Below are 25985 nucleotides of genomic sequence, written 5' to 3' on the forward strand. Positions count from 1 at the left end.
TGTTTTCATCTGTCCAACATGAATGTCAGTACGTAGAAGAAAACATATCAAATAGCTTTTCAAGAACTACATCATACATAACCTTTATTAAAATCGGCGATTCACATTTAGCATGTTCCTTTGCAAGTGATATACTCAAGATGAAAAAATTCAGGCAGAAAAAAATCCAGATTCAGAGATCTGTTGCAATAACATTTATAATAATGCATAAAATAAACCTTCTCGCTAAAATTCAAATCTGATGAACTGATTTTTCGTATGCCGAAATTAAAGTTTGTTTGTGCTGTCTATAAATCATATACATTTGCATAATATATATATAAAGAAAAGGATAAGCAATTCAAATCAAACTTATTATTATTTCATTCGCAGTATTAAATGCGTTATAAGTAGTTAATTTCTCTCGCCAGTATGTATTTTGCCACACACTAACAATATGAATAAATTCTGAATTCAAAATCTGTTCTTTGTGATTGTATTAATCATATCAATAAAAATACAATTTTTACAGAAATTATTTTTTAATACTACTTACAATGAATAAATATTTTACATAATTAAACACCAGAAAAGAACCTCTTTCACTTATTGTTTAAACAAACTTTTATATGTATATATTTGTTTAAACTGATTTGAATATATAATTTCTATATTATATTAAATCATTCTTTATATGTAATATTAGAAATATTATAAAAGTTATATGATAAATTAGGCGGTAAAAAGTTTTGCAGGGTTGCTGGTACTGCATTAAAGTATGTCCCACTCCTTTCTCGAAAAACTGTCTCTTGCACGGTGCCGGATACATCAGATTGAAAATTTTGGACAGTGCTAGTTGGAACAGTTTGTACAACTATTGGTTGAGTTGCTGTATGTGAAACAGTTTGTATTACCTAAAGATGTTAAAAATAAATAAATACTTCGTGATTTTTACATGACTATATTTTTAAGGAATAACTAAATCATAATTTAATTTAAGTATAAAATAACAATTATGTATGCTTAACCTTAACCAATGCAGTTAAATAATACTATACTATTCCAGTACTACTTATGATAGTAAATAATATTATTTATGTCAGAAATTCTTCTTTTAATTATGGTTTATATATAAGACATAATTTTATTTGTAGCATTTTTAATTAAGTGATTCCTCTAATTTTTTAAAACTCTGCAATGGAATTTTATATATATGTACATGGAATTAATAAGATATAATACGTATTGTTAGTAAAATAACATTTATATATCAGTTTGATATTTTAATATCATTTGTGACTGATATTTTCATTCAAGACAATTTCTTGAACAAAAACATCTTTCTGATATATTACTATTAGAAGTATTTAACTGCATTGAAGAGATCACACAGTGTAACATATGTGTAACATATTTCAAAGCTACAATCAATATTTAAAGATTATAAATTCATAATTTCGATTTTGTCTTCTTTCAATTTCAATAAGTACGTTTCAGTATATTTCATTATATTTTAATATCTCTTCCAGAAATTTTAATTTTGTTTAATTTTATAAATAATATCTGTTACAGTAATATCGTAATTGACATTTGTTGAGAATTCTCAATATTTCCCAATATCATTCTTAAACGTTTTGTAGGTCACGTTGTTTCTTTTTGTTAATCACGATAAAAGCATAGCACATGTCTACTATTACAAAATTAACTCATATTCAAATATGCACACATACATATGTAGGGTAACATTTGAAGTTTTACACGCAATTAGCTGCTGAACTATTCCTTACTCAAAAAAGTTTACCAAATGGAATTTACTTGGCTTCGAGGAAGATTTTTGTAATGATTACAAAACTCGTCTATAGTATAGCCCTTTTAATGTTGAATTTATCAACCTATAATATGAAAGTCTTTCAAAGTCATTCAAAATCATTTACTGCCGTTCAAAATTTATCTTCGTTGAATATGGCCAAGATTTTGTTTGCAAAAATATATCGCGGATTCAACCCTAAACATAAATCACAATCGCACTAATAATGTAGTTTGTCGCCCTCAATGCCCTTAAAATAAAGTAAGTTCTGGTAGAAGCTTTTTTTTCAATAATTCGACAGATAATTGTATATAAAACTTCAAATGCAACACCCTATATATGTGCGAAGCATCTGAATGACCGACATCACCAAAAAAATAGGAGATTTTAATTCATAGTCTCAATAAACCAGGAAATACAAGATCGAATTTATTGTTTAATTATCTAAAACAGATATGAAAAACAGAAGCCAAAATGATGTTAAAATGATGTTTTTCACTAATTCTATATATAACATATAAAATTAATTATATTTACAATATATCTCACAGTCACATAGAGTTTACATAACGATCTATCGATGAAGCAGATGGGAGTTATCTTTTTGCGCGTAAAATATATCGACAATCGACCAGAAATAATAGAAGACCGCTGCATTTTGTGGAAATATCAGATTGCAGAGATTTCTAACGATTCGATAAATTCAAACAATCATTTCAGTTCGGATAAACGGATTAATCCATTAAATAATAAAAATATCATGTTGAACATGCTTTCTATCACTTAAAAAGCGACGTGTAGTATTTGGGAAAACTTGGCCGGAATATAGAGATGTGAGTTCAGAGTTGCTTAAACAAGAATGTTGTCGTAGCCGTATAAAAACTGACGCGTAGCCATAGCTATATCAGAGATACCTACGTGCTACAATTATAAATAAGATGAGTTCAAGAATTAATAGAAATTTAACATTTTCGAAGAAAGCAGTTGAGTTACGACACATGTTTCCTCTGGGATTTTTTACCTTTATGATGAGTAGAATATGATTCAATGAAAAAAATTTGGCCTTGAAATTCAAGGTATCAATTCAATTTTGTGGCTATTTTTTACATACTTCCACCTATTCAGAGGTGTAAAATGGCACTGTCATGGTCAGCACAAATAATTTATTTATGCCGTGTACATTGACCACGGTATTCTTTAGAAAATATTTTTCTCGTACTTGTTAGCGGTATCATCTGACGAATGTACGCAAAAATTATAAGCAGATCTAAAGAGGCTAGATTGACACAAATTGACGAAATATGGCACTTCGTAGAAAGATGACCTACATATATGGTAGAAGAATCTTGATACAAATATTCCGAAGAAATCAACGGTTCCCCTTCTCGGGATTAATCTAGCAGAACAGTCGAATCGAACGACAAAAATAGATTAATCTAATTATACCGTGTAAGAGGAGAGTATTAATAAAATTGTGTTCTAAGTTGTATCGAGTTTTTCTATTACGCTTCTTGCACTCTAATTCGTAACAGCACTTGCATTATATTATAAAAATATACAATATTTTGAAACGATTATTATTACAAAGTAGTTTAGTATATTTATGCATATATTAAATTAATACGATTTCGCTTATTGAACCTCTGGTTTATAGATTCTTTTTGGTTTTACTCCTAATTCCACTTCTAGCTGAAGATATAGTATTCGCTGGTAATGGAAAGAAAAATTTAATAGCCATATATAATAGACACCTAAGTTATAAATCTCCGAAACTTAAAATAGAGCCAGATCTCCAAGCCTGTATTCAAAACCTATGGAGTGCACATTCTGTGAACATCACATGTTCGCAAAAGAGCATGTTCCATAGTTAAGTTCCAGGTTATTAACCTCGCATCAGTGTTGAACGTGACAAAGGTCACGTTGCAATTAAATACATTTCTGGAGACATAGTAGCTGTTTGAAAATTTTTAAGCCATCATAGCAGGAATTTATTATACCTAATCGCTTTAACCAAGTTGCTGATAAATAGGATAAACGGAAAAGAATCCAGATACGACCCTTGAGGAATACCAGCAGTTACATCAATTGAGACCAAGTACAAGCCAATACCATGAATAATCCATCTATGGTCAAACAGGTAGATCGAAAGCCAAGACAAAAATAAGTCGCAAATACCCATCAACGGCAGCTTCGCTACAAGAATGTTGTGGCTAAGAGTGTCAAATGCCTTCTTAAAGTTATTGTGTACACTATCTATCTGATTACCAAGCTCAAGATTAGCTGAGACAAAATTATAAACGATAGAGAATTCTGAGTAGGAAGTGAAATATTATATTGCGTAGGCATGAAAGCGCACTGTTCACTATACATCAATATCGTATTATGTACAATTAAGTTTTCGAATAGTTTAAGTATAGTGTCAACAATATGTATATGTATATGTATATGTCAATAACTTTTCCCATCTGTAGGATCATCAGATTTAAAGATGGGTGATTAAGGTAATCTTCCAAATTGAAACGGAAATCCTTGTAATCAAAGAGAAGTATAGAATGATTCGCAACGCTCGTGCGAATCGTTAAAAAACATCCAAGTCATGGCAAGAACCAATAAAGTTATATATGTGGTTCATCTGGACTAAACCGCATAAACAGATTGTCAACCAAATATTCCCCACGGATAATGCTTCACACAATCACAGTTGGGCAGTAGTGGGATCTGATCATTCCACTTGACTGGGATATATTGAAGTCATCCAGTATATGACTGCCGGGATACAAGTCAACAACCTTAATAACACTGTTGCAAGAATCAGGGTACAGAGAAAGTGGTGACGAGGGGGCATATGTCATGCAGCAAAGATAGCCGGAGATAACACAAAATGTGTTCTGGCGAAAAGATGTCCAACGTGAGAAATTTTTACATTTGTTTTGGTAATATACTAACGGGAAATAGTCGCATTTTTTTAATTATACGTAAATTAGGTACACCATGAATAGGCACATTTATCCATTTGATGTTACAAGATTCTGGCAAGATCCAGATATTCATGTTTATTCTTCAGGATTGAAAACGGTACATTAGGTGGTTTACATGTAATAAAAATAATGTCGAAATTGCAAGAATCGGTCAAAATAGTGTTCAAAGTATTTTCAATAACGGACACGTCCGATTTTGAGGCATTATTTCCAACGTAAAGATCAGATATACATTTGAACGTTTTGGCATGTTAAAAATAATTTTTCTTTTTCAAATATTCTGAAGAAATAGAATCCTATTCTTCTTTTATTCTCGTTTTTATTTCTAATTTTCAATTTACTGTTGCTTTTGGTCTTTTTGGAACTTTTTGGTCTAAATTTTCCAATAGATCTTTTTATGGGTTACAAAGCTAGTAACAGCAGATGAGTGAAAAACTATACAATAAATATTTTCGCATTATTCACTTTTTTGTGTTTTGAAGCGTTATTCAAATTTTGTATATGTATCATATTTACATTTTTAAAAAGATTTTCTTTTAAAAGGTTCAAATATTCGTGCTTGCTTAGAGTATTATTAATTTACCAATACTAACATTCAAAATACACGAAGCTGTGGAGTTTATGCTTATCCTGATATTAATGTAATTAATTATATTTTATGTGTTATATCGTGACGACCCAATATTTCTTCGGTGGCGACACGAACTTGAAACATCAAACTTTATTGCTTCGAATTGGTAATCGTCTAGACATCAATACTGCTGAAAATATTCAATTAATTCGAAATTCCTCAATAGGAAATATCGTTGCGTATCAAAATTTTAAGTACTTGGCATTAATTCTCTATATTGATCCTTTTTCAAAATATACTACACCAATAGAATACCGAACCAAAACCCGTACCGTAACGGAGGTACTGATGTACCTGTTAGACGAAATTACTAATTCGCGATTGATACGTGAAATTATCGGTATTTATTTGATAATTCATTTACAATGTATATATATATATCCTTAATTATATTGTAATGTAACTATATATTGAGTACGTATAGAAATACATTACATTTATTCGGAAATTATATATCTGTATATATGTCGGGTTAACGTTATGATTAAAGGTAGGGGCGTGTAATGAATCTTCACTGGAATTGGCCATCGTTGTTATACAATCGGGGTAATGTTGATTAGCACAAGTGTAAGTATTACAGAATCGACAAGTAACCGTGGTAATTAGACGCTAATGACAGTGGTCTTAGGTTCGATAACGACAGCGAGATAACAAAAATACTTTCTTCCAAAGTCTAAGTCGGATTCGTGATTAAAAACATGAAGTATCCACTGATCGTTAAAGGCGTTGTTTTCTCGCTAATGAGATCGCACGAGAATGTGTTTCTCCGTCACGATGATGCTGCAAAGGAAAACTATGATGGGGTGCGTCTCAGTGCACGAGGTCATCGGATTCGTCGAGCAAAGCCTCCGCTCAGAAAGTGAGGGAAATGGACTTTGCTGTTAATTAGTTAATTTCTATGTTGGTGGTTAGAAAAGGATGCTAGCCGCCTTTGAGAGAAAGTTGCTGGCAGGAAGCGTCGTACGTGAGGAAAGCATATCTCCCGTATCTTCCAATAGTAGGTGAAAGATTTACGGACTGTTAGGATAAAGATTGTTTGTCAATTTGAAAGACTAACTTAACTAAATCCTAAGATTTATAGCGGCTCCTCAGGCTAGCTAAACTTATACTGTGAATGATGCATCGACATCTGGCGATCACCTTGCCCGAAGAATAGGGTCTGTGTGTGGCGAGCCACGGGGCAGAGACCGTTGGAATGTTTACTGTTAGGAGTCGGTACAACTATTTTTTTTAAGGAGATCCATGCAATTCTATACCTCTGTTAGGTAGAACGTTCATCCCGTGACCGCGGCTACGTTCGGCGACTAGTTGTCGCCTTGAGCCCAAAGCTCATTATCGCAAATCTCAGACAATTATAATCGGGTTGCTTATAAGATTAAAGTGTTACGGATATTCCTAAGAATTTTGAAGGGAAGACCCAGTGTACTTTCATCTCCAGTTAACTCGGGACCTGCACTTGCGAGAACATGTAGGCATATGAAGAGAACATATGTCATTTTTTTCCTTTAGTAACTGATATCTTTGATTAAGCTTATCTGAAATATAACTACAATGTAATTTTCTTTTTATTTAAAATTGCATTCGATCGCCAAAAAGTTTAGCGAATTATAATGAAATTGTACACAATTTTGCAAACATCGAGCCTCTTTTTCTATTTCGTTTAATAATTTTCATTTTTAACGTATTCATTTTTTTTTCTTTTTTTGTGTCATGCTTCAAATTCTCTCTACTCGAAAATTCTATGAGGCGGCTTTCGATATGTTGTTAAAGATTTTAGTGAGTAGGCAGGTATAATGTATAATCTACAATTTTTCTGCTGATAACTTCAATACTGACGGAACGCGTATTTCCAAAAACCGGGAATTGGTAAATGCATTAATGGCAGACAGACTGAAAGATACTGTAGTTGATAGAATATTGTTTTTTGTCATATCTCAGCTCCCTGAAATACAAGTACAAAGTTGCCGTGCTATGTACAAGTACGGTCTGGTAAGTATGCATAAATGCATTTTCTCCTCCATGACTGTTAAAAAAAGAGCTTATTATATCTAATTCTATTGATATTCAATATAATACATTACTTAAGAATAAACAAATAAAAATAAATAATTAATAGATTATTGAGTGTTACAACTTCCTTAATTTAGATATTTAAATGCGAAAATGCGTTTTTATGGATAATATATATATGGATAATATATAATTATATGTATATATATAATTATATATGATAATATATAAATATAAAATTTATATGGATAATATATAAATAATAGGGCAAAACTTTACAATTACTTGTATAGTTTATAGATAAAAATCGGCATGTACTTCAATTTAATATTATTATCACTATTACAATATTTTAACTGTTTCAAAACTCCTATGGAGCTAGGAAATTAGAAAAATTTGATTGATGAGTTTTGATATTTTCTTGAAACACACAAGAATATGTCCTGAAAGATTTAAGATGACTCTGTGTAAATAAAACAAAATGTTTTTAAAAAAGTGGAATTTGGAACTTACACATTTTTGTCAAAATACGCATTTCCAAAGTCGGTATCCACTAATCGAAAACTGCTGAACTAATCCGTTCCGAAACTTAACGGCTTACGTTAGGTAAGATCTAATCTTTAGTTAATGAATTTCATTTTTAAATATTTAGTTTCTATTTTATGATCAAAAAATGAATATTTCTTAAAATGAAAATCAGTCATTTGACTTTTAACATCCATCACTTTGTCCCAAATAAACTTCATGTAAAATATTTCAATTAAAGATTAAATAAACTAATATATTAACTATATCTTCCCGAAATTTTAATGTCAGATGATTCAGTTTCCAGCAAGAGTGCTCACCGCAAACCACCTTTTTAAAAAGGTCTTCCAGAACATAATTCTTAAATAAATAAATACTTTTACATGCGAATTTAACAAAATTTTTTTAAATGTATCTTTATTAACCAAACCCTTCATGAAAATAAATATATACGTATTTTCTTGAAAAATTCCCCAAAAATCATTTTTTCTTCTTACAGCCACAGAAGGGCCCTTAAATATCAAATAAATATAAATGTTTCAGTAAAATATTAGATGAATATTGTAAATACCAGAAGATATGAAACATATACATGTTTGTATGTGCACGCGCGCGTGTATATGTATGCAGATGACAGTACACATCTTCATGGTAGCCAGAGGAGGCAATTGCTCACCATCAAAACCATTTTTTGTTAGTGTTAAGCCCACCTCTAGAGTTGGGAACCCAAATATTGAGAAAACCGAAACACATCTATCCATCAAACTAATTGTACACCAACAAACAGCAGAATTAAAAGGCGAGTATCTAGACGTCATTCTTGACACTAAATTTAATTGGAAACCAGTCATACACGACCACATAAGGAAAACTATTTGGTACAATTAGAACTCCTCCTAATAGATAGGGAGAGTCCATTGTCAACCAAACACAAAATACTCTTATACAAAATCTTGACATATGGAACACAAGTTTGGTGTCCAGCGGCTAAAACACATATGCAAAATGCTCAACAAACCCGAAACGCAAAATACTCCTATACGAGACACGTACAAGATCCGTACGAAAATACAGGTCTGTGGTTCAGTAAAAAAATCCAGGATAGATTCTTAAGGATAATCATGAACAAACCAAGAGACTATAGTTAGAGACTATAGAGTATAGACACACAAACTACATGAAAAATCTGGCGTACCCAATATGCACATCAAAGATCTTACACAAAGGACACTAAACTGCCTACATGAAAACTCACTAATAAACTGAATTGCCAATATACACGAAATCCTCATCAAATAGAATAGCAACATCACATGGTTTCCAAAAACCCTAATCCAGTGTACGTAACTCAAGCAAACAGGTTTTTTAAATCTTCTCCTGCATGACAATAACCAAAACGAACCAATAATGTTAGTTCTACTTACACAGGCATTAAGGATTCTAAATTGCCTCAGGCATCGCATCAAATGGACTTAACGGAAAAACCTTGGGAAAGAAACCAAGAACGGTAGTTTTTATTTTCGTGTGCCTGTGGGGTTGTGAATAGCACCTATGACTTAAATTCTTAAAATTATGTTTACAAGACTGCAACTTAATACTATAAATTTTCAGTAAACTTTAGTCCATGTTGATTTGTCTGAAGTGATTGCACGGCACGTGCAAGGCTTGCCCGTTCACATTCATATGCATTGATACTATAATATTATATGATAATGCGTACCAAGCATAGACGCACTTATACATATCATTTCTAAATTACACCTCAAAAATATCAAACGCATAACACGTCTTTGATTAGTAGGCGTAGAAAAAACTGAAGATTCTATAAAGTACTAGTGATTATTGTCAATATTGTTCTTTTATGCGTTTCGGTACAAAACAGGGGCCTCCCACGTCTGAACTAATAGTCAAACAAAGATATTCAAATAATAGAACCTCCGAATAAAAAAAACAATCACTTTTTATAATCAAGGAAAGGGATGAAGAAAATTGTCAGTTTATTTTAATGTCTAAGGACCCTATATCTTTTTAGCCGCTAAACTACATTCGGCGTGACCGTCATCATCATTTTCATTTATTCTTTATACATATAATAATAATGGTATTGAAAAGGACCCTTCGATATAACGATATGGAATTAAATCATCCGAAAATTCATCGAATTTTCATCTTTTCCCTAAATTAAAGGAGACCTTGAAAGGTATTCATTTTAATATCGAGGATGAAGTCAAGATAGCTGCGAAGTATTTTATCAGTTGAGTTCTTCGCTAACGGAGTGAAAAAACTTGTCACACATTGACAGAAATGTAGTGATTTATTGCCAATTTGGTTTATTGCCAATAAATTGTCGTTAACCCGACTTGATCTAACTCGTCCCAAGCAATGGGTTTCTGATATTTTCCTTTACAAAAAAACAATTCCTTCTAGATATACTGCTGTACTGCGAGAAACTGGTTCTGAGCTAACATCAAATTATTGCTATCATCGAAAGTTGTAAATTTAATAGAAATTCTATGATCTTCCATTCCCATTTCCAGTATATATTTCATTGCCGAATTTCTATCTTCTGCGAATCAATGGTTGAGCATTATCTAACGATCGTAACTAAATCTCGTCGATGTTGAAATAATAAAACCGCAAAATGGATGAACAACCTAACCAAATTAATATTAACTTTGAACAAATTCTACGAACTTTCCACCTTCTAGGCTGCACTAAGATAAGGATCGAAAATTGTCACGTGCAGAGGATCAAAAAGGAACAAGGAAAAGACGTAACAGCGAAATGAGCCTTTTTACCCTATTCAGAGTTCTAACAAATGACTATAAAATTATAGGAAAAGATGATAAATTACAAACGGTCCGGAGACATTAGTTACAGAGCAATAAATAATTGGATTATAAATAACTTGTAACTTTTTTACTTCGTTAGTTTATAGTTTTTGTCACTTCCCATTATTTTCGGTTCAGACTCATCTTTTTTCTTTTAATAATTGTCATATGAAATATGCAAAATAGAAGTCAACACAATAATCAAAGAAGGATATGTACCTGTATCACATAAGTCTGATGTATGTACATAACCTCATAATTATGTCTTAATCTTTTCTTCTTTTCTTTGTATTAAACTTCTTTGAATGTAAATTTAAAAAGTTATGTTTAGTTTTTACAGTGAAGTTACTGGATTTACATTCATAACATGGGCGCACAACATACTACTTTTGAGATGCTTTAAAAACTTTATGATTTAATTAATCTTTTGTTCGTCGAAATCAGGAACAAGAAGCAAGAAATTATTTTATTGCTGCCGAATCCTGTATCTACGAACCAGATGAATTGCTATGAATACCAGTATCATAAACCCGCAGCTCAAAACTTCGATGCATCGACAATCAGCATTCCTCCTTGAGCCTAACCCGCATCCCCACCTTGTTAACTATTGCGACAACTTGGTGGACAAGTGCTTGCGGTCTAAGCGAACCATCCAAGGGACTAAAACTACGGTTGATTCGCCAATTGGGTCGTACACGTTTACCATGTATTATAAAATAAGAATACCTCAGAATATTCAAGTTTTTATACACGTGACTCATAAAATTATTTCTACTAAAACTACTCCTAGAAACATTTTATGAACACTACCGTGCATAAATATTTGAATATTTCCAAATTATGTATTGCAAATATATAGGATATACTGTAAATAAAGCTCTTTAAACTAATTTTTGCCTCCGATCTTATTGATAAAAACAATAGTTAATATTTATTAATATAAATAAAATGAAACATTAACAGTGGCTGAAAATTGAATTATGGCTAAATTAATTGAGATGTGTTTTCAACCATATTCTAGAAGTTTATATAGATTTTCTGAGGTGTTAGTTATTTGTTAGAAATAAATATGGATTTTCAATCAATTCAACAAAACTTCAATGTAACAAAATATTTGATCCGAGTTATGACAAGAAGTAAAGAATTAGCAAGTAGAGAAGCAATCTTCCATCATAATGTTGAAAATATAATAAAAATATCAATGTTTTGGTTGGATTGCACCAAATATTCAAATATTTTTATATGGTAGCGTATACAGGGTGCCCCAAGTTTCAATAATCAAATTTCACCAGCGTTCTATGAGCAGAAATAAGAAAAAATGTTATATAGATAGATTCGCAAACACTTTATTATTACGTTTTATTACAGTGAAAAAATTAATTTATGTTTTCATCTCAAAATGCCGTTTCGAATACCAGCTTGATATCGTAGGGAGATTAAATTTTATTACTTTCCGATTTCATGTTTATTTTGCCTTAGTTCAGTAAATGCATCATTAATCCTTTCTACTTTTAGTTCTTGTCTTTTCTTCTGCGATTTGACTTTTATACGATACACAATCACTTTCACTGTTCCTCACTAATAAAAGTCTATTAATTTAAGATCTGGCGATCCAAACAACCTGACGGCCCAAATGATGTGTCCTCCCCGACCAATCAATATTTTTGTTATAACTTTTTCCGAAAGCATTTGCCGTCCTATATTTATATGACGTTTTTTTTCTTATTTATATTCACAGAACATACTGATCAAGTTCAATTGTTTAAATTTGAGACACCTTGTATGTTATACAAAACACTTAAAAATTTTATTAGCATTATAATTCAACGCGATTATGGTGATTACATTGGTATTTGAAACGGATCTGAAGATGTGTATAGAAGTTACAAGATATTTATTAGTAGTAAATTATATATTTCGCAAAGATCACAAAGATATTTGAACAGTCACTTATTTGTTATATTAATAAGGCACAATATGCAATGAGACCATCTTTATCACTAATTTTACGTTTAAGACTACTACTCACATTATATACTAATTTTACATAAAATATATGTTTGCAATGAATGTCCAATAACTTCTATACACTTTTGCAGACCAATTCCTCTTATTATTATAATCATGATGTGTGTTGTTAGTTCAAAAAGTTTCGTATAATGCACATAATATATTCATTTAAAAAATCTATGGCGATTATTCGAATACATTCGGGAGTCACTGTAAATAAAATTTCAAAAGGTTTTTTTTAAATACAATTTTCAAATAGTTCTCATTTCAATCCGTCTACGTTGCAACAGATCGACTTTACGGTGAACTAACGTATTGCTTTTGTATCTCGTTAGTAAGATTGATCATTCGAGAAAATTTCATTAGTTATTCAGCACGTACGTGCAAATGTTATATAAGATCCGAACGATTTTTAAAAGCTAAAATTGCACGATGACCACAAACTGATGTTTGAATGTAAGCAAGAAAGTGCAAGAAAATTAATTAATTAATTAAACGTATAGAAATAGGTACAATGGCTAATGAATTTAGTAATGCTGAGAAAACGTTAATCGAAATCAGAAACGCGACACAATCGAGAAAAAGCGAATATTTAAGAGATTGAACAAATAATTGTTATATTCAAAGCATTTATATATGTTTATATACTTATATTGCCTTTAATTGAATGCATAGGATGCAAGGAAAATAAGTGTCGGAACCATCGCAATGTGATCCTGCACTCTTGGTTTGGTGGAGATTAATGTAAAAAAACTGCCGCAAAATTGATTTTGATCTTGACCTACAATTTCGAGATCAAAAAGTTACATTTTCTGTTTGCATCGTATTCTACTTATCACTATGACCAACTTTGCAAAAGGAACCATGAGTCATAAATTAATCGTGACTCTTGAAAAATTATATTAAAGTTCTATTGGTTTTTGCGGTGACGTTATTTACAATATATTTACATTTCGCAGTCAGATAAGAAATAAATAACGTGATATTAATGCAGAAACAGGAAATTCCTTAGCACATGTGGTAGCCAACCATAAATAGAATGAAGCACTAACTTCATGATTTCACATTATTATAAAAAATATTATAAAACAAGATTGCACGGCCTCGAAAAGGTCACGACATGAAGTTATTAGTTTCTTCGCGCGTGGACACGTAGAGCTTTTAATTCCGTTTTTTTTTTTTTTAAATAATCACATTTCTTTATGTGTTGGTTAATACATCTCGTTTGGCATAAGTAACTTAGTACTTTTTTATATGAAATAATGAGATACAAGGACCAATCCATAGAGAAATGTAATTAACTATTATGATTGTTACAACTATCATGATTATATTAATAAAATTTTAAACGATTCTAAAAATGCAAAAGTTGCAAGATATTTTAGTACAAATGTATATTTTTCAAAGGTCACGAAAGTATTTAAAAATACAATCATTCGCAGTATTACTAAATCTCAGTATTCAATGGGACCATCTTTAACACTCATATGGTTATGGCGAACTATTCATACACTAATTTTTTACTAAGTATTAATTTGCAGCAAACTTACAGATTAGGAACGCTAAGTAAATCGAAATTGACTTGGAAAATTAGACCATTAGAATATTGTATACCCTATTATTTAGATTCCTAAATGGATATAGAATACATATCCAACAATCCAGCATCTGCATGACTTCATACAATGATCAATTTGTAAGAAAGGTGTCACATCACTGATTTTGATGGGACTTCTTTTTAATTTCCTTGTTTATACGTATAATCAGTGAGAAAAATAGAAGATATAGACGATCGGATCTCAGTGACCTTGAAAAAAATAAAAACATCTTAAAAATAAGAATAAGGAAAAATAATTTTAGGTATAATACTTAATAGTGTTTATAAAAACATATTGTACCTTTAATTGAATTGCTTATTATAGAATACGTATTTGGTTTTGAAGATATTATTTCAGTTAGAACAACAAATAAATCAATGATATTTAAAAATACTTTAGCACTCAATAAATGATATTAACTCCTAACTATTTACTACTCCTACACATTGTTAACTACATTGTACTTCTCCATATCTGTATCATAATTTCTCCCCTTTTTCTTCCACGCTGCAGTTTCATATTTTTTTAAAGAATCCGGTATTCTCTGATTTACTCTTATTGTTCCCCAAAATCTAACCTTTTGCGATAATAATTTAGAAGCCAAAGTTACACTGTTGTTAAAATTATCTGCATACACATAATGCCATTCATTCCGATATTGATCCATTTAATTTATAATAGTACTCTCCAAAATAATACTCTTTTCACAATAAAGGAAAGAATGTAAATATATCGTGTTTTTGATTCACCAATGATTCTATTGAAAATGCCATATTTTATAGTTTTGTTCGGATTGTAAACTTGGAATCGAAGTCTTCCTCTCTATGGGGTTATGCCTTCACCTAGTGATAGATATGATTTTAAATTTATTACAAAATAATCTATAATTTCTTGTACTTTTATTAGCCTATTGTCATTTGGACGGATAACTGTGTTATTAAAGAAACGGAGGAAAATACAAATTTGCAAAAACCGACGTCTACTCCATAATATTGCTAAAAACTGGAGTTTCTATAAGTGAATTTGTGGACCAATCTTATTTTTCCTAATTTCCATAATTATTATGAGGGCAAATACTTTCTTCATTTCCGGAACTGTGACATCGATTCATTTAGATCTATGTGCAGAATTTTTATATCTGTGACTATTTGCATTATGATAACGATTTATCTCGAGTACAATTTTTTCAAATAAATTATCTCCAACAAATAAAGACATGACATCTGTAACAATTTGAGGATTATCTGGAAAGATTTTCTCTCCAGCGACACCTTTGAATTGTTCATTATGTTTTTCTGGATCAAGTTCCGATCAATCCCCATTATTCTCTCCTATTTCTATTTCTTCTTCATTTGATAATAACGATAAAAGCACGTCTAACACATGCACTTTTCGTCGTACCGGCCCGATATCAGAGTCTTCACTGTTATATTCATCATCAGCGATTTCTGATAAAATCTTCACAATATCATCTCCTTCGAAAATAATTCTTCGTTCATTTAAAGATTTTTAAGAAAACATAAGAAATAAAATTTTTACTATTCAAACACAGGAAACCACAGGCTGTTGAGAAACACATGCGATAGTTGCGGAGTCCAAGGAAAGACTAACAAATTTTACTCTTATCTTGTCGATGCATAGTCATTTTATCAACCATAAAGAAATATCTTATCGTGCTATAAACAGAGTTATTACGGTCTGAAGTAAAGTCCAACCGTCGAATTCGTACTTTATCTCTCTAGCGTATACATAAATCTTGGTATCAATCATCGCGACATATAACAAAGTTAAATCCATAAACAATTTTTTCAATTCGTGAGACATCTAACATAGCCTTTTCTAAAAGAAATTGAACTATTTATAATATCTTATAAATTTATTTTGAGACAAATATACGAAGGTATCTGATGACGTGTTTTCATATCATCCGTACCCAAGTGAAGAACTTGAATGATGCATTTATACTATGATGTATCATCCGTCGCCAATGTGTTAACAAATTAAATTATAATTTAAAGATTTTATAATTCTATAATCCATGATGCTACCCTGCTATGTATTTCTGTCTCTCTTGTTTTTCCTCCTTTTAGCAATAAACTATTTTCTTTCTTCCTTGATGATGACATTAAACCATTTTGAATTTGATAACAAAAATTTACTACAAATTGAATGCCGACATGTGTATATAGTTTAATTGAAATGTTGATTTGAAAAAGAAAGGTACAAATTCTTCAACCTCTCCCTCAAGTCCGTTTTAAAGAACGGTATAAATGTTGATCTAGATTTGATAAAATTGCAATCAGCAACTCCATCGTATAATGAAGAACTGCAGGTATCAAGAAATACATGGAAAGGTACAAATTACCTTATTCCCATCTTTATCTTGAGTTATATAGGTTTTACTCTTTTAGCAACAACATGCACACGTAATGTGTAAGTTCCGATCGACAATCTCCTTGTGACACACATCAGTTAATATAATACTATTGTCGGGGGCACACATACACGCAAAATGACTCGCAATATATGTTAATATATATAAAAATATATTAGTTAATAAATAATAACTATACTAATATAATTTAACTATATTAAATCTTGCAATAACGTTGCCGGTTGTGGATTTATTTACTTATAATTAACGCTTTCTATATAACTCTTTTAATCCAGCTGGAGATGAGACTTGTACAATCTGTGGCGTCTTCAAGACCGATATTTCCATAAGAATGACATATTTGCATTCACCATAATAAACAATTTACATTAAAAATAAAATGGGTTTCTATAAGCCATTAACTTTTTAAAGTTTTCCTACCTCCTTTCTTTTTTAAAAAACTTTCCTATTTTTGTCAAGATTACCACTAGTCTTTTTATATTTCCCATTGTTTATATATCTACAAGGCAATTAAAAAATCCCATTAAAATCAGTGATAAGTTACTTTTCCTGTAAATTGCTACTGTTATCGATGTGAACTTCATTTTTTGTTACCGCCTTTCAAATCGTTCTATTTAAAAAAAATGTTTTACGTAAAGAGATTTAAAGAATTAAAAGACAGTTTTCTTCAAATCAATCCAATCAATGAGCTTTAGGCTTTTCATGTGGATTAAAATGACGATATGTCGTATTAACTATGTTGTAAAATTTGAAAAAAGGATTGTTTTACCATTTTAGTAGATTTTCGATATAATTTTTTAGCTAATTAATATTTACGCCCCGTATGGTACATGTATCATTGTAACAATTATAAATCTTAACAATTTTTAGTTTTCGGCTCGTACAGGATCCACAGTGAAAGAGTTGATATTAGAGGTGTACAGATCGTCCCAAGTATCGGGATCAGAAACTTCGAGGCGGGCAGATAGAAATTCGAACAGAATCAGGCCCCAATCTATATAAATTCATATTGCTCCGACTCCTAAAAGTTTTGGAATCCCAAGTCATGACTCGGGTACAAGCTTGAACGAACGGTCTAACTTTAGATCGGTTCGGTAAGAATCCAACTATTAAGAAGAAATAGATAGGAATGCTTCTTGCATGCTAATTTAACAGTATAAAACATTGAATTTTTTGATGAATCTATTAGACAGCTACGTCCTTTCCAGTTTCCATAATTTTTTAATATATTGAAAAGCTCACAATTTTGGACAATTTTTTCGTATACATGTAACTGTCGGTTGATCATAGTTTCGAAATATTCGTAAAATACTATCAATACCATTAGAGTAAATTGTGCTTATAATTGTGCGTCCATAATGGCGTACGCGTTAGTATTGATTGCTGACCGCCCCTCATTTTTTATATAGTTTATATAAACAAAGGTTGAGCCATAATGACCTGTGCACAACTGCATATGTGAGACTGTAAGAAATGTCTACTATAATTTAATTAAAAATGAATATCATCAATCTGTTGTGTTTGGATTTGGATTACTTCTTTCAATCCAGTCGCTATGAGGTGATCAGTAACACTAGCGCAAACAATAACAATTTTTCTAGTTTGTAAAATAATATAAATTATTTACCCCCTATTACTTTTATAATTAGATTGTTATTATTTTACGCAAGCGTTCGCGGTCGCCATAAAGCGGACGGATTGAAAAACCTACCCTAAAACCAAACCTAATATAGTGATGATATTCATTTTTATTTGAGGTATAACAAACATTTCTTACAGTCTCACATATGCAATTGTACAGAAAACGTTAAACTCGTTCGAGTGTACCTTTAGTTGTTTATATTGTTCTCTCTTTTATTTTAACTTTATCCTCTATGTGAAGTTATTAAAGAATTTTGTAACTAATTTAAAAATGTTATCAAAATAAAAATAATCTTTCCTTCAAATTTTGAATCTGGTGTTTATTCATCTAAGGCTTATTATCACCATTTTTTATGTATATTCTCTTAATAGTTTTATTTGGGGCTCTCAAACCAATTTCATCTGACCTTTATCGAGTCGGTTTCCACCGATAATTTTAATCGGTTTCCACACCCTTCGAAAATGAAAATGAGAAACATTGAGCGAGTATGAAATAATCAAGGAATGTACTTTAAATTCAGATATAATCATGTTTAGTGTCACATTCATCAAAAAACATAAGCAATTTCATTGATGTATATGATCTCGTGATTCTAAATTTAAAAGCATAAAAATTTTATTTTTATAATCTAATGATTCACTAGTAACTAACAATGAGATATCGTCAACCAGCAGTTAAAGATAACGCGGTTGCTCTCTCCCAAAGAGCAGTTCTAAGAATTCATAGGGTAACTCTAACCCTATGCCTATTAAGATGAAAATACATCTATTAATCGAGAATTATTACATATATAATATATATATAATATTATATATATATAATATATATATTTATATATATAAATTATTATAAATTATAAATATATTACATATATTATTACAAATATGTATGTAATATATATAATACATATGCATATGTTAGATATACATATTATATACTAGGGGTTATATATATATCATATTGGATACTATATGTTACATATATATTACATGTTATATAATATGTATATACATATTATGTACTAAATATTACATATATATGTATGTGGGTCTATATATTTATATACCATCTATGTCCTACATAGGAACAATATCTACTTCTAATGACAAATCACATAATTGATATGAGATTATTACTGCAGCGGCATCCGCTTTTGAGTTAACTAGAAAAAGAATTAATCTGTATTTAGGAATAATATCCCTTTATCTTTATAATGATGTTCATAATAAAATGTTATTTTCAAATAGAGTTCAAATATGATAGTGAAAAGATAACATATTGCTTCACTTTAATACATTTTCTAAAGCTTTAACACTGAAATATCTTTGAAAACTATCCAAAAGATAGAAATTAAATTAAATTTTTATTTGTTTAGTTTTTCAATTCAATTTTTAATTCTTGTATGGTTTGTCAGTAAGTGAATATGTATATCTAAAGTTTAGAATAAATAGCGAATTTAAATTGTTATCATTTAAATAAACTCATACTTTAACCCTTTGCACTCGGAGCCATCTTGGACGTTACCTACCAATAACTCGACGCCACTTTATTGCGAAAACGTGAACCTAAGAATAAATATATTATATAGTATAGCTTTGGAACCAAGTATTGTAATAATATTTGATTTACATGAATGTGTAGACGTTGAGGATCACATTTTTTGCCACAAAATGAAAATTTTATTTCTTATAATTTTCTACAGTATGATAAATTTTGAAGCAATTCGCAGTATGCACTGCAGGTTGGTTTATATATGTTTCACAATAATAAGTTGTTTGACGTCTTCCACTGGGTGTTTTCCTATCAGAACAAACAATACAGTCCAGTTTTTTTTTCTCCTACATTGGGAATATGTAATTTGTTATTCAGTCTGTTATCCGACAAAGATGTGAGTAGCTATGTTCTTGATTACCTCTCAACTGATTTATAAGACTTTTAACAAACTTGTAATATGTCATTTATTTTTTATTTTTTCTTCCTTTGAGGTAAATTACGAAACCACAAAATTATATTTACCAAAAGAATATTACTTTTCCGATTTCCTGACTTACTAGTACAGGGATCTATCCGTAACGCTCGACACTTCAATACGAACTGAGTTCAGCTTTGAAAATCTTTTTCTCCAGTTTTGGACTTGCTTACTTATATCCTCAAATTTCACTATACAGTGCCAGGCATACTTGTATACCAACCTTTCTTCTACAACTCATCCTTAACATTCTTTTCAAGTGAAGTAGAGAAGCGCTCAAACCGTCGTGAATGCACTTCTCACGTTCTCTTCTGATATAAAACCTACTGATATTTTTTTCATATATCTTGGCAATTGTACCATATTTTGATTTGCTTCCTTGTGCCATTTCAACAGAAAACTTCAGGGAAACATGCATTTCACAGAAAGTTGCGGTGGAATGAGTTCATCCTCCGTAATCACTAATAAGCTTTGATATCCTCTCAGAGAAGACATCCGAGTGGTATGTGAGACTTACGATGTCCCCTTTGAAAAGACATCCGAGTGCAAAGGGTTAAGAATTGAATTTCAAAATTTGTAATGCTTATATCATAAAAACGGAACTTCAGACTACAAAATGTAATAAAAATCAAGGCTTAGTTTGCTCATAGTGCTTAATGTTTATAAATTGCTGAGGATACTCCATTAAAAATATAATGAAATTTGTTGCACATTTATATCAATTTGTAATATCATTTTAAATTCATCTTTGAAATAAGTTTCATATGTTACATAATGCCACATATATTTTTATACTATGAACTATAATACTAGATCAAATACAATAATTTCTTACATGTACAGTTGATGATTCCGTAGGAGATATAGAAAGTGAATGTTCTGAAGCATTTGAGTGATCTGCTTGTGACTGTTCTGATTGCTGCTCTGGTAATTGTTGCTGTGATTGTATCTGTTGAGATTGTGACAAATGCTTTGCATGAGATGTATTAATTCCATGCCTACGTTTCATATGCTTATTATAATTTGGCCAATTTGTAAAATGATGTTGACATTCTAAACAACTATATGGACGTTCGCCAGTATGTTGTCTTCTGTGTGTCTAAAAATAAATTTTAAAATGATATTACTTTTTGCTTTTTAAATAATACTGTATTAGTCATTTAATTAACTTACAGTTAATATTCCTTTAAATCGAAAACATTTACCGCAAAATTCACATGTAAATGGCATTGCACCAGTATGTATTCTGTGATGTTCCCTTAAGGTACCTTTTTCTCTAAAAGTTCTTCCACATACAGCACATTGATGTGGTTTAGCACCTGTATGAACTGTCTCGTGTTTTTTCAACTGTAGTGGTGTTTTGAAACTGCAAATAACATTAAATATGTGATCATAGTTACAAGTAAATTATAAATTATATGTTTTTAATAAACATACGCTTTTGAACATTGACTGCAATTATATGGCTTATCTGCAGAGTGAGTTAAAAAATGAGCTTCTAGATTTCCTTTCTGAATAAAGCTCTTGCCACACTGATCACATGTAAAATTTCTAACACCAGAATGGATACGTTTATGTGTGACTAAATTTGGTTTTGTTGAAAATCTGAAAAACTTCTTTTATTACTCGCATACTACTTGTACTTTACTTATATATCACCCAAGTGTAATGCTAAAATACATGAGGTACTAAAATTATAATCTTGAAGTTCAAGGCCAAATTTTTTTTTTATTGTATTCTCACAAAAAGGATAATATGTATTACAATAAAAAATAATTTGGTATTTACAGCTTAATTAACTCTTGGACTGACAATATTTACAATATTATTATTTATATTTTGTCAGCTTACTTTTATTAAAGCAATTCAGAAGATGAAAATTTGGACAAGTTTATGTACAAGTTTTGTATAAGCTTATGTATCAAGAATTAAAATATAGAATAAAGCAACTCCTTTCAAATGTAAGCGTCAATCAACATCAAAACTTTGTGAAAAATTTCATTATGATTATAAAAATCATATTACAAAAATATTTACAGCATAATGGTTGCAACATAAAAGCATGTATATAGACAACTCCATAAAGAAATATTCCTAAGAATAATTATTTTGTAAATTTGAAAGAGGTATAGAAGCTGAAGAAATTAAATAAATATATTGTAAATATAATATTGAATTTCTAAAATAGTCACATCAGAAAAACTTTTTTAATGCTAAAATAATATTTAAGATAATATCAGATTATGACACATAGGTGTTTTGATATTTCTTCTTAAAATTTAGACTTGAATTCTAAAATTAAAGTCCATTTTACAATGTACTTCTTTAGCAAATCTTCACTAATTTAGAGATGTTGATTGAGTCAATCATAATCTGTGTAATATTTTAGTATAGCACATAGGAGATATTTTTAACAAAATAAAATATGAAATCAAATGACATTTTTTAATCAGTACTTATAAATATTCACAATATAAACTATAGACATGTGCGTGCGCGCATACACATACAAAGAATATACATTATAAAGTGATATACAAATAAATAAATTTATATCATGAAAACAAAAACAAAATTAATACACACACACACACACACACACACACACACACACACACACACACATATATATAACGTTATACCTTTTGTCACACTGATCACATGGAAATCTATTTTTCATAGTATCTGGTAAATGACACCGACTATGAATATATAATGCACTTTGTTGTCTAAATGCTTTCCCACAGGTTTGGCATACATGAGGTCGTTCCTCACTATGAATCGCTTTATGAGAATCTAATACCTTTTTATGTACAAATGATTTTCCACAATCTTCACAACTTTATAACATATATTAAATAGTTTCATTAGAAGATTATGTATATTAAACAGTTTATACATAACTTAATAAACCTGAATTTTACCTGAATTTCGTCTTGTTTTTGTGTCGTTTGACATGAGTAAGAAAACCATAATATTTATCATAAACTTTACAACATAAAACACACATATATTTTGCTTGTTGATTGTGAATAGTTTCATGATGTTCTTCTAACTTTTCTAAACTAGGTAATTTATCATTACAATCAGTGCAAAGCCATGGATACCTATTTAAACTTTCTTCCCTTTTGCGTTTTAATATTTCTACTGTATGTGCTTCTATAATTTCTAAGTCTGTGTCAGTACCTATATTTAAAAATTACAGCATAAATATGATTTTTCCAATATACTATCTGATATAATTAACATAACTTTTCATTATAGATATACACAATTAGAACTTCACTTAAGCATATATTAAAATATATATGATATTAATTACTATTTAGTAAAAATAATACATAAAAAATTCGGGATTTAAATATTAGTACATATTAAAGTAACAAAAAAACATCAGAAACTAATACCATATCTTCAATTATTCATTAGACCAATTTAAGAATTTTGCTGTATTTTCTTGGTGTACCTTTTTTATTATATACAGGAAATCAGCCTTTTCATTCGAATCACACCTTCTATTTAACTGCTCATATAAAACACAACATATCAAAAAATTATACCGTTTCTAAAGACATAAATCTATGTGAAAAACGGCATTTAATTTCGTTCAAATGAAAAGGACTTTTATTGATAGATATAATTATTGTAAATATTGTGTCTAATCTTGTCGTTTTAGTTTTGTGTATTTCATGGGTTAGTTTTTATTTCTGCCATTAATTACAAGGTTTATAAAAATTGTAATAACATTACTTTCATCTATACATTGTACACAATATTTTTTTATAAAATAAAACACATCAGTCCATTACAATCATATGTTAGATAGAGTATTTACTGTTATTTATTATTATTTTATACTATATTTACCACTTATAGGTCCAGTATTGACACTGTGAGTGAGAAGATGCTAGAAATACCGAAATAGCAATTGGAAATGATATAAGTGTAAAATCGAAGGAAGTTATATGTTATAATATAATATAAAGTTATAATATAAATATAACAACTCTATTTATCTGAACTATATAACTGTACTTCATATAATAGGAGCTGACCAATTTTCCTCATTTATTGTTTTTTGTTGATAGGACAGGAGCTCATGTTCAGATAAGTGAATTCAACTAACAAGAGTTAATTAGGCATTATTAGGCAAATAATTAGGCATTAACTAAAATTTCGTTCCAATAAATGAAGATTATATAAATGGAGTTTTACTATATTAATATTTCAATAGAGTAGAAAAAAAGCTGTTTTCATCTCTTTATTTTATTTTAGAAAAATCGAGTAATATAGGCAATTCGAACCCAAAGTAAAGAAAGATTTATTCAAATTCTAATGTTCATTAGGGAAATTTTCTGCTTCGAAATCTGGCAAATTAATGATCAATTACTCTAAAACTTTATTTACAGAAGTATTCTTGATAAATATAAGATCTTGAACATTGTTACTAGATTCATGAAATGAATGCTGTCCAAGATTCTTACACCTTTTCCTACAAGAGAAAGAGATATTTTTTCTCATGATATTAAAGAAACAATGATAGAAAAAGTACCGCCTCCAGACTCTGGCCCTACATGTTCCCAGTTTTGGAAATATTCCATATGGAAATATTGTGTGAGAACTTTGTCCGATCAAGTCATTTTACTGAATTATAATATTATAAAACTATAATCACTTATATATAATCAGCTTTCTCTTCTAGATTTTGGAATTCGCTTAAACATTCGTGGCATAAAAGTGGATATCTAGAGAAAGGAACTTTTCATTACGAAAATCTGATAGATTGTTGTTTTACAATGCAGGATGATGAAACTCATTGGTGGAATAAGTATCTGTACTTCGATATGCTTGGCATATAGAGAGTATTTATATTTCAAGGATGTTTTTTCGGAACATCGCTATTGTAACAATTACATTGAATAAACTTGCTGTTATCGTTGTATATATAATTATAGTATAAATATATCTGTATAAATATAGTGTATATATATATATTTATTTATTTATAATTAGTACTCCAGTGTTTCGGAAAATAACTAAACTAATTGAAATTACAAACAATATACGAAATGCACAAAATAAGAGTAACGATATTGCATGGAATAGTTACGATAATTACATATTGTTGAACATCGCTGAACTGAGAATAAATAAAATCCGTTACTCATCTAAAAAAGATTAAAATATCTCAAAAAAAAAAGAGGTGGAATTTAATTTTCTTAAACAATTGATTTATTTCGAAAAATTTTCACACAGATTTATAGGTCTTTAAAAAGGTCTCTTGTCCTCTTTTAAAAAATGCAGCAAAATTTTTAAGTTCAGCTAATGACAATTGTGCACGGTTTTAGCAAAATCTGTGATGTTTCATTTTAAATAAATAAAGCTTTAATAGAGTCCTATAATTCAATAATTCTTTAATTAAATATACGAAAGTTGCGGAAGTACAGGGATCAGCTAAATAACATGTACAAGCGAGCATAAAGTGATCTCTTATGAAAAAATAAGGAAAAAATATAGAACAAAATTTTTCATATGACGCTTATGAAAAAAATGAGTCTAAAAATTGAATAATATTTGAAGATTAATTCCGTTAATTACAGACTGGACAGA

At 29.9% G+C, this 25985-nt stretch overlaps 1 protein-coding gene across 2 annotated transcripts in view; it reads right to left on the bottom strand.

The window, feature by feature from the left end:
* Positions 1 to 459: 459 nt before the first annotated feature.
* Positions 460 to 25985, bottom strand: part of LOC132909223 (oocyte zinc finger protein XlCOF6-like) — a 33381-nt gene continuing 7855 nt past the window's right edge. Inside the window, exons 3-8 of one of the 2 annotated variants that reach the window (XM_060963902.1) lie at positions 23300 to 23561; positions 23018 to 23215; positions 21813 to 21980; positions 21549 to 21741; positions 21211 to 21474; positions 460 to 893 (exon numbers count right to left, since the gene is read on the bottom strand). In XM_060963902.1, the coding sequence (XP_060819885.1) occupies positions 663 to 893; positions 21211 to 21474; positions 21549 to 21741; positions 21813 to 21980; positions 23018 to 23215; positions 23300 to 23561 (1316 nt within the window). In that variant the 3' untranslated portion in view covers positions 460 to 662. Of the gene's footprint in view, positions 894 to 14150; positions 14579 to 21210; positions 21475 to 21548; positions 21742 to 21812; positions 21981 to 23017; positions 23216 to 23299; positions 23562 to 25985 lie in introns of those variants that run through there. The other variant, XM_060963903.1, reaches the window with a different exon arrangement.

This window comes from Bombus pascuorum, chromosome 7 (assembly GCF_905332965.1).
Source record: "Bombus pascuorum chromosome 7, iyBomPasc1.1, whole genome shotgun sequence".
Lineage (NCBI taxonomy): Eukaryota > Metazoa > Arthropoda > Insecta > Hymenoptera > Apidae > Bombus > Bombus pascuorum.